The 14,595-nt window shown below is 48.1% G+C and overlaps 1 protein-coding gene and 1 long non-coding RNA gene across 4 annotated transcripts in view; one reads left to right on the forward strand and one right to left on the reverse strand.

Annotated features, from left to right (window-relative positions):
* Nucleotides 1-6,501: 6,501 nt before the first annotated feature.
* LOC139436551 (uncharacterized) lies at nucleotides 6,502-9,047 on the reverse strand. Its single transcript, XR_011645881.1, has 3 exons — nucleotides 8,389-9,047; nucleotides 7,425-7,475; nucleotides 6,502-6,886 (listed from the first exon to the last, which is right to left on the reverse strand). It is a non-coding gene; the product is annotated as an uncharacterized lncRNA (long non-coding RNA).
* Nucleotides 9,048-9,285: 238 nt separating this feature from the next.
* The window catches only part of EBPL (EBP like), a 41,342-nt gene continuing 36,032 nt past the window's right edge, over nucleotides 9,286-14,595 (forward strand). The window contains exon 1 of one of the 3 annotated variants that reach the window (XM_004472201.5): nucleotides 9,286-9,615. In XM_004472201.5, coding sequence (XP_004472258.1) covers nucleotides 9,445-9,615 — 171 coding nt within the window. In that variant the 5' untranslated portion in view covers nucleotides 9,286-9,444. The remainder of the gene's footprint in view (nucleotides 9,616-14,595) is intronic. The other 2 variants (XM_004472200.5, XM_071208332.1) reach the window with 2 other exon arrangements.

Genomic DNA, 14,595 nt, shown 5'->3' on the forward strand with positions numbered 1-14,595 from the left:
CAGCACTGTGCTAGGGTACAGGATACTTTTTAAAAATTTCACAGGAATAAACGTAAAAAAAAACTTTGACAAATGTTAGGGGAAGAAAAGCTATGCAATGATAAAATGTAAAGTTGCAGCAGTTGGCCTAGCTGGGAAGGTGACAGGACAGCGAGCCCTTACAAAGTGCAGCCACAGCCCTGAGCCCTCACAAGTACCACCTTGATCTGCCCAGTGACAATGGGAAACCGTTCTCTTATCCAGCAGAGAGGAGTTAGAGTTTCCCAAAATTACACAGCTGATGGGGATGAAGAAAAGCAGGAATCACCTGGGCAGATGGACTGGAAAAGCTTTCTGACAGAGGGACAATATGTACAAAGGCCAAGGAGGAGGCCCCAGAGGCGTTGAAGGGGCTGCAAGAATGCAAGTGTGGCTAGACCAGCACTAATGAGGTAATGAAGAGGAGGATTGTGTGTGCAGGGGCGGGGGAGCCTAAAGACCCAACAGCCTTGTAAGCCTTCTTTAAAGGATTTGGTGTTCTTTCGGCAAGGGGAAATCCTTGTGGTTTTGATTTGCATTTCTTGACAACTCATGTCGAGCATTTATTCATAAGCTTATTGGCCATATCTTTGGAGAAGTGTCTATTCAAGCCCTTTGCCCATTTCTAAATTGGGTTGTTTGTCTTTTTGTGGTTGAGTTGTAGGAGTTATTTATATATTCTGAATATTGAATACATGGTTTCCAAATATTTTCTCCCACTGTGTAGGTTGTCTTTTCACTTTCTTGATGATATCCTTCAATGCACAACTTCTTACTTTCGATAGTCAAACACCCTTTTTCTCCTTTGTTGCTCATGCTTTTGATGTCATATCTAAGAACCAGTGTCAAATCCAAGGTCCTAAAGATTATCTCCTATGTTTTCTTCTAGGAGTTTCATAGTTTAGCCACTATAGTGGTTACTCTTTCATTTTTGGGTAATTTGTACATGGGGTGAGGTAGGGATTTTTGGCATGTGGACATACAAAAGACACTGTTGTCCCCATTGAATGGATTCACTGCCCAGTTGTCAAAAATCAATTGACTAGAGAAGCGGCTGTGGCTCAGTCAGTTGGGCTCCCGTCTACCACACAGGAGGCCCTGGGTTCGCGTCTCAGGGCTTCCTTGTGAAGGCAGGCTTGCCCGTATGCCACGGAGAGCTTACAAAGCAAGATGACTCAACAAAGGGAGACAAGCAGACACAGAAAAAACATGCAGCGAATGGACACAGAACAGGCAGCAAAAAACAAGCTTCAAGGGGGGGAATAAATAAGTAAAATAAAATAAAATAAATTGACCAGACCAGTCCCAAGCCCACCTGCCTGCCTTCCCGGCTGGGTCTTGGCACCTTCCGGCTCACCGAGCTGTTGGGGCAGTGGGCGAGCCAGCTTCAGAGAGCCAAAGAAGGCACAAGCCTGGCTCAGGCCCCACAGAGCTGCCTGTCTGTTGTCCCCTGCACTGCACAAGGAGAGAAAAAGAGGAGGAACTTGCCCAGAATCCTTGCAGGACAGAAGGGAAAATCTCAACATCAAGAAACTACAGTGAAAATGAGGAAAAGCCTGAAAACCAAGGAAAGGTGGAAGGTACAGAACAGTCCCAGGATGAGGGAAAGCCAGAAGTAGCTTACAAGAAAAAGTTAGAAACTGAAGGAAAGACAGATCAGAAATAGTAAAGAGTAAGGAAACGTCAGAGAATGAGGGAAAGAGAAAAAGGGAAAGTCAGAGTGTGAGGAAGAGAGAAAGGGGGAAAGTCAAAAGGCAAGTCCAGAGAGTATTCAAGGGATACAAGAAGGCACCCAGCTGAAGATGATGTACCCAGAAAAAAAGAAAAACCAGCAAAGGACTGACTGAGTACCTCAAAGAATATAAGAGGCCATACACGAAATGCCTTTGAGCAAAGAGGAAATAAGAGAATTTGATGAGCTGTCCCAGATGGAAAATGAGGTGATAAAAACCAAACAGGGAAGCAGATGTAGCTCAAGCAGTTGGGCACCTGCTACCACATGGTCAGTCTCAGGATTGGTTCCCAGTGCTGCCTGAAGAAGATGAGCAAGACAGCAAGCTGATGGAACGGGCTGGCACAGCTAGGTGACACAACAAGATGACGCAAAGAAGAGACACAATGAGTGGAGCTGGCTCAGGCAATTGGGCACCTCTCTCCCACGTGGGAGGTCCCAGGTTTGGTTCCCAGATCCTCCTAAAAAGAAAGATGAGCAGACAACGAATAGACACAGCAGACAGCAAGCCCAAACAACGAAGTGCGGGGGGAATAACCTTTAAAAAAAAAATGGGATTCTATGGATGCAAAAATATTTACAGAACCCCTACCACCCAAGCGGAATCTCAGGGGTGGCTGTAGGGCCCCACAGAGGGCTTTGAAGACCTTCCTTATGGGCAGTGCCTTTGGACTTCGCCTGCATTTGACTGGTTAAAACATTGCCAACTCTGCTTCCTTACCCCTGCGTTTCCCTGGCAGGCATGTTCTAGACTCTGCGCTTTAACCTTAGGCAGATACTTTGCTTTAGGTGCCCCTCCCCTTACCAGCCACCTTCTGACCCAACTGCCGTGCCCTGTGTTTCAAAAAAGGATTTTCACCCGTGGTTGTTGAAAAGATGTTCATGATTCTTTGGAAAATAAAGCAGCTTATATTATCTTTTAAAAATTCATTATAGCTGTGTGGGCTTATTTCTGGACTATCAATTCTATTCCATTGGTCTCTCTGTCTGTCCTTACACCAATACCCCACACCATTTTCATTACTGTAGCATTGTACGTTTTGAATTTGGAACACGTTCTCTTCCAAGATAGTGTTGGTCAGGAAGTGGCTGTGGCTCAAGCAGTTGAGCTCCCATTTACCCTATGGAGGACCCGGGTTGGATCCCCAGGACCTCCTGGTAAGAAGAAAGAAGGCGTTCCAGACCTGTGAGGTGAGGTGCAGGCCCCCGCACGGTGAAGCCATGCACCAGAGACGGCGACGCAGCCAGACGGGAAGAAAAGGATTGTTCTGACTGTTTTGGGTCTCTTGCAATTCCATTGGAATTAAAGGATTGGCTTTGCATTTCTGCAGAAAAGTCTGCTGGGACTTTGGATAGGGATTCTGTTGAATCTGAAGATCACTTTGGGTAACACTGACATCTATTTTTTTGTTTGTTTTTTTCTTCTCTCCCCTTCCTCGCCCTCCCCCCAGTTGTCTGCTCTCTGTGTCATTCACTGCGTATTCTTCTGTGTCCGCCTGTATTCTTGTCAGTGGCATGGGAATCTGTGTTTCTTTTTGTTGCGTCATCTTGTGTCAACTCTCCGTGTGGGCGGCGCCATTCCTGGGCAGGCTGCACTTTCTTTGGCGCTGGGCGGCTCTCCTTATGGGGCGCACCCCTTGCGCTTGGGGCTCCCCTACGTGGGGGACACCCGTGTGGCAGGGCACTCCTTGCGCGCGTCAGCACTGCTCATGGGCCAGCTCTACACGGGACAAGGAGGCCCGGGGTTTGAACCGCGGACCTCCCATGTGGTAGGCAGACACCCTATCCATTGGGCCAAGTCCACTTCCCAACACTGGCATCTTAATGTTAACTCTTCCACTCATGAACACAGGATACCTTGCCTTTCATTAAGGTCTTTCATTTCTTTCAGCAGTGTTTTGTAGCATTCCATATACAAGGCTTTGACCTCCTTGGTAAAATTTAATCCTTGATATTTTTTTCCTTTTAGATGCTGTTTTAGTTTGCTAAAGGATGTTGGGAGCAATATACCAGAAATGAGTTGGCATTTACAATGGGGTTTATTAGGTTAAAAGCTTACAGTTCTGGGAAGCAGATATGGCTCAAGCCTTTGGGCACCCACCTACATCATGGGAGGTCCCAGATTCAGTTCCCCATGCCTCCTAAAGATGATGAGCTGATGCAACGAGGAGATGCAATGAAAAACAACAAGCAGGGAGTGGATGGGCTCAAGCGATTGGGCATCTCCTCCCACATGGGAGGTTCTGGGTTCAGTTCCCAGTGCCTTCTAAAAAAAGAAGACAAGCAGAGACAGGGAGCACATAACACACAGATACAGATAGCAGACAGCAGGTGCAAAGGGGGGTTAGAATTAAAGAAATAAATAGATAAATAAAATAAATCTTAAAGTTCTGAGGCCATGAGAGCTCTCTCCTAAAGATCAGCTGCTAGCAATCCTGGACTCCTGCCATGATGGAGTGCACAATTGTGGCTCTTCTGGTCTCTGCTTCTCTGTGCTTTCAGCTTCTTGCTTCATGGTCTTCTTTCTGCTTAGTGGGTTCCTGTCTGTCCCTGCAGCTTTTTTCCTGTGTCTATGGCTTTTTATTCCTCTGTTTATAAAAGACTCCAGTAAGAGGACTAAGACCCATCCTGGGCTATGCTTTACTGGAGCAATCAATTCAAATGGCCCTTAACTGATGTAATCAAAGTTTCACATTGAGTTCAATTTAAGAACATAATTTTCTCGGGTCCACAGAAGACTCAAGAAGCCAACACATAATTATAAGTGGAATTGTTTCCTTAATATCCTTTTCAGATCGTTCATTGCTGGTGTATAGAATGCACTTTTTTTTTTTTTTTTGTATATGTGTTATTTCACAATTTAAGAAAAGTTAAAAGAAATCACCAAGGCAGATGGATTATGCTCCGTTTGCTTCCCAAACTGCATTAAATGAGTATAAAGGAATAAAAATTGTATTAACCTATAAGGCCAAATAAAATAGGAGCAGACAAGAGTTCTTAATTTGGGGGAAAATGAAAAGTAGAGAAAGAAATGAGCAAAGGTGATAATGCTGAATGTCTATAATGAGGAAATGGGAAGCAAAAAAAAAAAAAGCTAGTTCATGCTGCAGAAACCAGAAAAGGATGAGGGTTCAGAAACACCAGAAACCAAAGGAGAGATGGCTGAGATGTAGGGATGAAACTGGAAGTGTCCACAAGCTTTAGCAGGAGTCAGTCTCCCAGATCCCCCCCTCCAGTCCCTGGCGTGCAGGTGGCCCTCCCTGTCCTGCCCCAGCAGGGGACCAGAGCTCTGCTGAACCCCTGGCATTCAGACCCAGGACGCATCACTGGGGCAAGAGCTGTGCTGAAACCAGGAATCAAGGCATGTCTACATGTGAGCATTAGGACAGCCCATTTGGCTCCAAGAATTCTGGCAAGTAGGATATGCTCCTAGGCGGGAGACTGGAGGATTTTTTTTTTCCTGCAGAAACTAAAATACCACAGAGAAAAGATAATATAGAGACTGACAAATTGGGCGACCCCATCCAAAAAACAGGTGAAGTCCACTGATTGAGAAGCTCTATTTAAGCAGTTTTCCATCAACTATTTAGTACCTGTTTAAAATAAAAATCACTAGATATTTAAACTTCCAACATGAATGGCAGGTCAAAATCAGGACAAAGGAACCCATTCAGACACAATGAAGGGATCAGATAAATTTTTTTCTAAACTAAGAATGTCTTCAGAGAGACAAGGAAAGATGTTGTTGCATCCTGGAAACAAGGATAGGATGCTATGGAAAGAAAAGTCAGAAAACAAAGAGCACTTTCTGGAAATTAAAATGCAATTTGCATGGTCTTTGTGAACTTTCATCATGGAGTATACCACGGCCAGGGCCAAAAAGTGCAGCCCATCAACCTCATCTTCAAGGATGTGCAAAATAGATTCCAGATGCAGGGGCTCTCTGAGCAGGTGGACATGCAGGTGGAGGGCTGTATCATTGGTTTTGATGAGCACATGAACTTCATATTAGATGATGCAAAAGAGATTCATTCTAAAACAAAGCCAAGAACACACGTGGGCCTTACCATGCTAAAACAAACTCTTACTCTGCTATTAAGTATTTCCAACTAGAAATGATCAATGAAGGGAGAAGCTGAGAAGGCAATACATTTTTTTTAGGTGTTCTTTGTCGGGAATATAGTTCTAAATCATTTGCTCATATTGTTTTTTATTGCCCTTATGTTATTACCAGATCATGATAAATGCTATGGGGTTGTTTTTATATTTTAAAAATGCTATTTGCAAAATTTTAAAAAATGCTAATAGAAGGATTGAATGACATGGTAGGAGCACTAGAAAAGTAGAGGATCAATTCAGAAGTCTGACATCTGAATAATAGGCGTTCTAGAAGGACAACAGAGACAGAAGAGAGGAGAAAATTAACAGAGATAGTATAAGAAAAATTCCCAGAATCAAAGTACATGAAAAAAGATCTACATGAAGTCACATTGTCAGGAAATACCAGAATATGGGGAATAAAAAAAGATCCTAAAATTTTCAGAGGGGGAAAAACCCTGGTCAAAAACAACTGATCAAGAACCAGAAGAGCACTGCTCTTCTCCATTGGTCTCTGTAGCAACACCAAATATTCTGAGAAAAAAGTTATTTCCAAACTAGAACTGTTTTTAACCAACCTGTTTTTTTTTAAAGCTTTATTTTCATTTATTTCTCTCCCCTTCCCCCTCTCCCCCCCCGCCCCCCCTCCCCCCGCAGTTGTCTGTTCTCTGTGTCTATTTGTTGTGTCTTCTTTATCTGCTTCTGTTGTTGTCAGCGGCACAGGAATCTGTGTTTCTTTTTGTTGCGTCATCTTGTTGTGTCAGCTCTCCATGTGTGTAGCGCCACTCCTGGGCAGGCTGCACTTTCTTTTGTGCTGGGCGGCTCTCCTTACGGGCGCACTCCTTGTGCATGGGGCTCCCCTATACGGGGGACACCCCTGCGTGGCAGGGCACTCCTTGCGCGCATCAGCACTGCACATGGGTCAGCTCCACACAGGTCAAGGAGGCCCGGGGTTTGAACCGCGGACCTCCCATGTGGTAGACGGATGTCCTAACCACTGGGCCAAGTCCGCTTCCCTTTAACCAATCTGTTGATCAACTTTATGAAAAGGAAATGAAATCATAGGACATCATTTGGCTTAGTAGCAAACAGTACTTATGTAGTTAAAGTAAAGTAAATGCTGAATTTTGGTTTAACCAAAAGTGTTGCTTTACCAAATTGGGAGGTTTGATTTGGTAGGGGAACTGTGCCTTCATCCTCCCTAACACAGAGTTAAGAGGCGTGTCTAAAGTGGATAGCTAAAGAGTGAACAGTGTTGTTTTTTCATTTCATAAATACAAAGAAATATAGAAGATTTACGGACTTAAGAAATACAGAAGATGCAGCTAAAAAGAATTTGGGAGAGGAGTGGAGCACAGGGAATATTGGTTTTCATCGAAGACCTGTCATATTATTTGACTTTTTAACTATGGAACACATATTGCTTTAAAATCAAAATTTTCAAGCACCTTAATCTGTGATAATAGTATTGTCGTTATGTAGGAAAACATTCTTATTTTTAGGAGTTGGATTTTAAGTATTAGGGGTGAACTAACTTCCAAGAACTGTGCAGGGTCTGAGATTTGACTCTACTTACAAGCGAACAACTTAGCTTGTTCCCTGGAGGCTGGCAGAAGACACGAAACTCCTGAGTCAGAGACAAAAAGAACCTCGTTGTTCCCAGCAAGGCAGGACCCCCATTGTGAGCAGGATGCTCGTGCAGTTTCTCCTTGCCCCCAGTCCCCACGGAGGCAGCACACGAGCCCCGTCATGGGGGTATATTTGTTTCCTAATGCTGCGATCATGAATTACCACAACCTTAGTGGCATAAAATAACCAATCTGTCTCACAGTTCTGGAGGTCAGAGTCTAAAACGGCTCTCACTGAGCCAAAATCAAAGCGTTATCAGGGGTACACTCCTCTCTGGAACTCTAGGGAAACCTCTTCCAGCTTCTAGAGCCTGCCAGCATTCCTTGGCTCATGGCCTTCTCCCTTCTTCAAAGCCAGAGACAGCTCCACAAGTCTTTCTCAAGCTACATCATTCCCGTTCTGACATCTGCCTCCCTCTTCCCCATTAGAGGACCCTTGTGTTTGCATTGGGCCCACCCAGAAAATGCAGGATAATCTCTTTATTTGGCCATCTTAATTCCCCCTTGCTGTAGAACCTACTATGTCAGTAGTGCTGAGTTCTGGTGTGGTCTTGCCGCTCTGTTTATAATACTTCAGTAGCCCTGGGCAAATTACTGGATTACTGGGCCTCAGTGTTCTCCTTTATGTAATAAAGGAGCTGTGACAGAGGCTCTCTTAAAAAAGTCTTTTCCTTTCTGGTATCTCTTATTTAAAATGCAAATCGGTGCTTTATCCCTTCCGGTATCTTCTATTTCAAATGTAATTATATTTAGTAAATAACAGTATAGGTTTCCCAGTTAAAATTTGAACTCAGATCAACAAATTTTTTTTTTACTATAAGTACCCTCGTGTTACTTTAGTATCAGTTTAAACTAAAAATTCATTCGTGGCTGATCTGAAATGTTCAAATGCATCTGGGCGTCCGGATTTACCTGGCTGCCCTCAGTGAAAGAAACTGGCCAGGTCGAGGCCACGCTCAGCTGTGACTCGGCTCTGCAGGGCGGGTCTAGAAGTGGGAAGCCTGGGTGTTACGATCAGAGCATCTAGAGCCGAGCCGCTTTTCTGCACTTTTAAGAATTGGTAAGAGGGTCAGAGTCAGCAGCAAGAAGTCTGCCGGTGGCTGCCAACGACCTTTGTCCACCTCTCTCAGCACGACTTCAAAGGCCCAACTAGGATCTTTCGTCCATAAAATCCTCCGCCGACAGGCGAAATTTCCCCCGTCTGGACGGCACTTTGTGGCTCCGCTCTCCAGCCTCGTCAGAGATCAGCCCGCGTCCAAGGCGTGGCGCTCTGCGGGTTCTTCGGGCCTGACCAGGGAACAGTTTTGGTCCACACGGTTGAGCTGGTCACTGAGCACAGGGCTGACCCTTGAGCTTCGTCCGCCCGCAGGTCCTGAAAGCTCCTGGACCGCGGGGGCCTCGGCAACCGCGCAGGGAGCCCCGCCCCAGCCTGAGGCCTCGCCCGCCCGCGTCGCCTCGCCCGGCCCGCGTCCGCCTCCCGCAGCGGCTGGCGTCGGGACGAGAAGCACTGGCGCGGGTTGGGCGCTGGCGGGAGGAGGTGCGGGGCCGCGGGTTGGGCGCTGGGCGGGAGTAGGAACCCTGACGCGGGTTGGGCGCTGGGCGGGAGGAGGCGCGCGGCCACGGGTCGGGCGCTGGGCGGGAGTAGAAGCCCTGACGCGGGTTGGGCGCTGGGCGGGAGGAGGCGCGCGGCCACGGGTTGGGCGCTGGGCGGGAGGAGGCGCGCGGCCACGGGTTGGGCGCTGGGCGGGAGTAGAAGCCCTGACGCGGGTTGGCGCTGGGCGGGAGGAGGCGCGCGGCGACGGGTTGGGCGCTGGGCGGGAGTAGAAGCCCTGACGCGGGTTGGGCGCTGGGTGGGAGGAGGTGCGCGGCCGCGGCTTGGGCGCTGAGCGGGAGGAGGCCCGCAGGTCCAAGTTGGGCGCTGGGCGGGACGGGGCGTGCGGGCGCCCTGGGCGCGGGGCGGAGAGGAGCATGGAGGCTGGCGGGGCGCCCGGCCCCGCGGCGGGCGCGTCTCTGCTGCTGTGCGCCGCGCTGCTGGCGGCGGGCTCCGCGCTGGGCCTGTGGCTGGGCCGCGCGCGGGGGGCGGCGGACCGCGGGGCGCTCGCCTGGCTCTGCTACGACGCCTTGGTGCACCTGGTGCTGGTGAGTGCGGCCGCAGGGGAGCCCCCGGGAGTTGCGGGGGGCGCGGGGCTCTGGCCAGGTGCGACCTCGCGAGGCTGTGAAAGGTGGAGCGTCCCTACTGCTGCCAGCTCTTCCATCAGTTTTTCTCTTTGGGGGGGGGGGGGGGGGAAAGCAAGACTGGAAGCTGGTAGCCACTTCAGCAGGGCGCTGTGCTCGCCTGACCGGAGGTTACTCCGAGGCGAGAACCTTGGCGTCCACACCTTGGCAATTCCATCATGAACAGTGGAGTGGCGATGGCGTGAATAGCCCAGAGGGAGCTGCCCTGGATAGGATGACGGGCGCAGCGTCCGAGGAGCTGTCTCAAGACAAAACGCAGTGCTTAACAGTCATCACCATTTATTGCGCCCCTGCTGTGTGCCAGGCCCAGTACTATGTGCTTAAAATTTCTAATCTGCTCAGCTACCTACAAGCAAGTTATAACTATTCCAGTTTTATTTACTTATTGCTCTATTTTTATTTTTGTCTCTGTTTTATTTTACAGGCCCTGCATAGTTAGTTAGCCACAGCGCTGGCATAATTCTGTTAGTTAGGTCTGTCTGGCTTCAAAATCTGTCTTCTACTCTAACCCAGGCTCTCTTCTGGTTTAGAAAACAGATGTGTCCCTAAAAATTCCACTCCCTGAAGAAATAACCAGGAGAGCTGTATTTATGAGAATTCTACTGAAATGCCTCTTCCCCAACATACTTTGAAAAGTTTTTTTTAAGTATGCCAAAATACCATTCTGTGTAAACTTGGCCTTGTGTAAATCTAAACACACCTGTGGCTCATGTAAAACTAAAGCTCACAGGATTGGGAAATAAAGAGAAAGCAAAGTTTTAAGTCATTATCTAGATCTGTAAGTACTTATCAATTATGGTTGGCCATCTCGCCGTACCAAAGGTGGCTGATATGGTGCGATTGCGTCTTACACGGCCCTCCGGTTTTGGCACCTGGAGCTACCTACTGCCTGGTGTGTGGACTGAATGCTTTGAGTACCTCCCTCCTTGTTCTGAAGGAAACGTCCCCCTGCACCACCACCCTCAGCCCCACCTCGCACCGTCACTTGTCCCAGCAGCAGAGTTCCATTATATGGCATTTGGGTTTATTTGCCTGTCACTTGCTGAGCTCCCCTGCTGGCGGCGTTTCAAGCCAAGCCACCCAGAAGCAATTCATCTGCTCCACATCCAACCAAAACGTGGTTACCTTGGGCTCTGGCATCTCAGTCCTTGAGGTGGTAGAGTACAGGGCAGGGGGATTTCCCACCCTGGGAGCCCTGGTGTAAACCAATGGCTTGGCTCACCGTTCCTTAGGGAGCACTCTTACGGCATGGCAGATCCTGATGCTTCTTGGCCTCTTCTCATCTGCAACCCAAGTCTAGCATTAAAGGAATGGCCTGGCAACCAGCTGGACACAAAATATTTATGCCTAGTTTGGGTAACATCCTGAAGTTCAGAAGGACTGGAACACAGGCTTGCATAGAGAAAAAGTGGGAGAACAGGCTGAAAAGGGAGTTTGAATGAAAAGCTAACAGTGTGAGTTGTGTTCTGCAGTGGGAAACTGCTAAAGGTTTTGAGCAGGGATATAGTCTGTCCAAAGCAAAGCTTTAGAAGGATAGTTTGATGGCAGTGTGTTAAGTCAGAAACTGAGAAGGGCCTGAGATTTTACTTTACTTGCTGCTAACAAGTTATCTTGCCACAGTTTCATTTATATGCACCAAAAAAAACCCACAAAAAACAAAACATGACCTCTGGGTCAGGGACAGAGAGAATATGTTCCTCAAGGCATAGCAGCAGCCAGAGCAGTGTCTTGTCTCGATTCCCCAAGACTCATTCCTCTCAGGTCGATCTGGTGAGAGCCAGATGATGCATTCAGTGGGGTGCATTACAGGCAAGGAATCCCCAAATTAGGTTCTTATCTTATATAGGACTCCTGGTGATCTGCTTAGACTCCTCTCTGGAGAGAGAGAACCCTTGATTCAGGAATGTAAGCCAATCTCCAGGGAGGGAAGGAGAGGTGTTTATCTTCACTACCCTGGAACATCTCCAGGGAGGGAGGCTTTGCTAAGCTTTGCTATCTGGAATGTCTCCTTATGTAAACATTCTTAGATTGGCTGTAAATGCTTTGCTAGGAGGCCCCACAAAGTGCAGGAGTGTGAGCTTTCATAGAGAATTGTCTCCTGACATGGCACAGGTTGGAAAGATATAATTAAGGTACAAGAAGATCAATCAAAAGCAGCTGCAGGGAAGTGGACTTGGCCCAGTGGTTAGGGCGTCTGCCTACCACATGGGAGGTCTGCGGTTCAAACCCCGGGCCTCCTTGACCCGTGTGGAGTTGGCCATGCGCAGTGCTGATGCGCGCAAGGACTGCTGTGCTACGCAGGGGTGTCCCCCGTGTAGGGGAGCCCCATGTGCAAGGAGTGCACCCCGTAAGGAGAGCCGCCCAGCGTGAAAGAAAGTGCAGCCTGCCCAAGAATGGCACCGCGTACACGGAGAGCTGACACAGCAAGATGATGCAACAAAAAGAGACACAGATTCCCGTGCCGCTGATAAGGATAGAAGCGGTCACAGAAGACACACAGAGAATGGATACAGAGAGCAGACAGGGGGGCGGGGGGAAGGGGAGAGAAATAAATAAATTTTAAAAAGCAGCTGCAGAGGTCTCAGGACGAGATGGAGAGGATCTGAGCTAAGGGGATGTTGGAAGCTAAAATAGGAGGAAAGCAGAGGATGAGAGGCTTTTCAGAGAAGAACTTCGCAAGTCGAGGCAAAAGATGAGGGTGGAGAGGATATTGTGACATTGCACCTGGTAGCTGGGGAGATGGTGGTGATGCTAACCGATGGGGAAGGTAGGCTTTGGAGATATGAATTCAGGGGTGCTGCACAAAGCCAGGAGAACCGGCCGGGCAACAGAACGAGATTTTGAGAAATCTCCATAGAGTTGGGGTGACACCAGAATGGGTGATTTTGTTGAGCAGGTGAAAGGAAAAAGGAAAAGAACTGAGGTATGAGCACAGAATCCTTTCAGAAGTCTTGATGGAGCCATCAGAAAGAAGGCGGGTGGGCAAAACCAGGAACCTGGGTAGTGCTGAAGCTTGGAACACAGGAAGGGAATTTCAGGATCAGTGGGAATTGCTACAGCACAGTAGAAAAAAAATGAAATCGAGAGAGCGAGCTTGACAAGGGCTCCTGGGTATAGTCCATAAAAGAACTGAAAACAGGGGCTGTTTGTACCCAGCATTCACAGCAGCATTATTCACAATAGCCAAAGAAAAATGGAAGCCACCCAAGCGCCCATCAACAGACGAATGGATAAACAAAACGTGGTATAGGTATGCTGTTCTAGTTCGCTAGGCTGCCGAAGTGCACATACCATGAAAAAACGGGTCAGCTTTTTTTTAAAAGATTATTTTATTTACCGCCCCCCCCCCCCCCGCCCCCAACCCCGTTGTCTGCTCTCTGTATCAACTCTCTGTGTGTTTTTCTGTGTCCGCTTGCACCCTTGATGGGACCGGGAAACTGCATCTCTTTTGTTGAATCATCTTGCTGCATCGGCTCTCCATGTGTGTGGCGCCACTCCTGGGCGGGCTCGGCTTTCTTCACGCGGGGCGGCTCTCCTTGCAGGGTGCACTCCTCGTGTGTGGGGTGCCCCACGTGGGGACACCCCTGCATGGCACAGTACTCCTTGCGTGCGGCCACTCTGCGCATGGGCCAGCTCACCACATGGGTTGGGAGGCCCTGGGTTTGAACCCTGGACCCTCCCATGTAGTAGGCGGGAGCTCTATCAGTTGAGCCAAGTCTGCTTCACTTTTAACAATGGAAATTTATTAATTTACAAACTTACAGTTTTGAGGCTGAGAAAAATATCCAAATCAAGGCATCGTCAGGCGATGCTTTCTCCCCGAAGACCAGCTGCTGGCGCTTGTGGACTCCTCTGTCATGTGGCAAGGCACATCGTGGCACCTGCCGGGCCTCCCTTCTCTTCTGGGTTTCCTTGCTTTCAGCTTCTTGCTTCTGTGGCTTTCTCTCTCTCTCTGAATTTCATTCTCTTCTAAAGGACTCCGGTAAGAGGATTAACACCCACCCTGGATGAGGTGGGTCACCTCTTAAGTTAAAATCCTACTCACCAAAAGATCCTACTTGCCATTTTCCACACCCATGGGAATGGGTTAGCTTGAAGAACATACTTTCCTGGGGTACATACAGCTTTAAACCATGACATATGCATTGGAATATTATTCAGCCATCAAAAAGAATAAAGCTCTAAAATAAAAAAGCAAAACCAAAAAGAATAAGGTTCTGAGACCTGCTGCAACTTGGATAAGCCTTGGAAAGAAGATGCTCATTGAAATGATCCAGGCACAAAAGGACAAATGTTGTATGATCCCATTGACAGGCGCTCTCTAGAGTAGACTGCTGCATAGAGCCCCAAGAGGGGACAGAGGCTAGCGGGGGCTGGCGGAGGGGACAGTTCAGTGTCTGGTTTGGATGATGTGAGTTTTGGCGATGGCTGGTTGTGCAGCACTGTCAGTGAATTAATGCCACTGAATTGTGTGCTTAAAAATAGTTAAAATGCCAAATTTTAGCCTGTAAGTATTTTACCACAATAAAAAAAGAGTGTTAAGGATTAAAGGAAAAATAAGAAAAAAGATGAGAGCTAGAAAAGAGTCTCTGGACCCCGCCAAATGGCAAGGGGCTAGCAAATAGGAAAGAGAAGAGAAGGGGCTGGCAGGAGAGTGGGGCTTATGTAAGACAGGAGGCTCTGAGTAATTGTGAGCCAAGAGGTCGGCCAAGGAAAGAGCGAAGGGGCCGCTAAGTGTGGGTGCCGCCCTGCTGGCCTGCGACGTGCCTGCCGCGGGGTTTCACCCAGAGCTGGACCTGTTTTATCCCCAGCGTCGACAGCTGGTTTTCTGATAAAACCTCCCCGACTAATTCACGACCCCCAGTTTTGTCACTGTGAGCTCTG

Source organism: Dasypus novemcinctus, chromosome 15 (genome assembly GCF_030445035.2).
Source record: "Dasypus novemcinctus isolate mDasNov1 chromosome 15, mDasNov1.1.hap2, whole genome shotgun sequence".
NCBI lineage: Eukaryota > Metazoa > Chordata > Mammalia > Cingulata > Dasypodidae > Dasypus > Dasypus novemcinctus.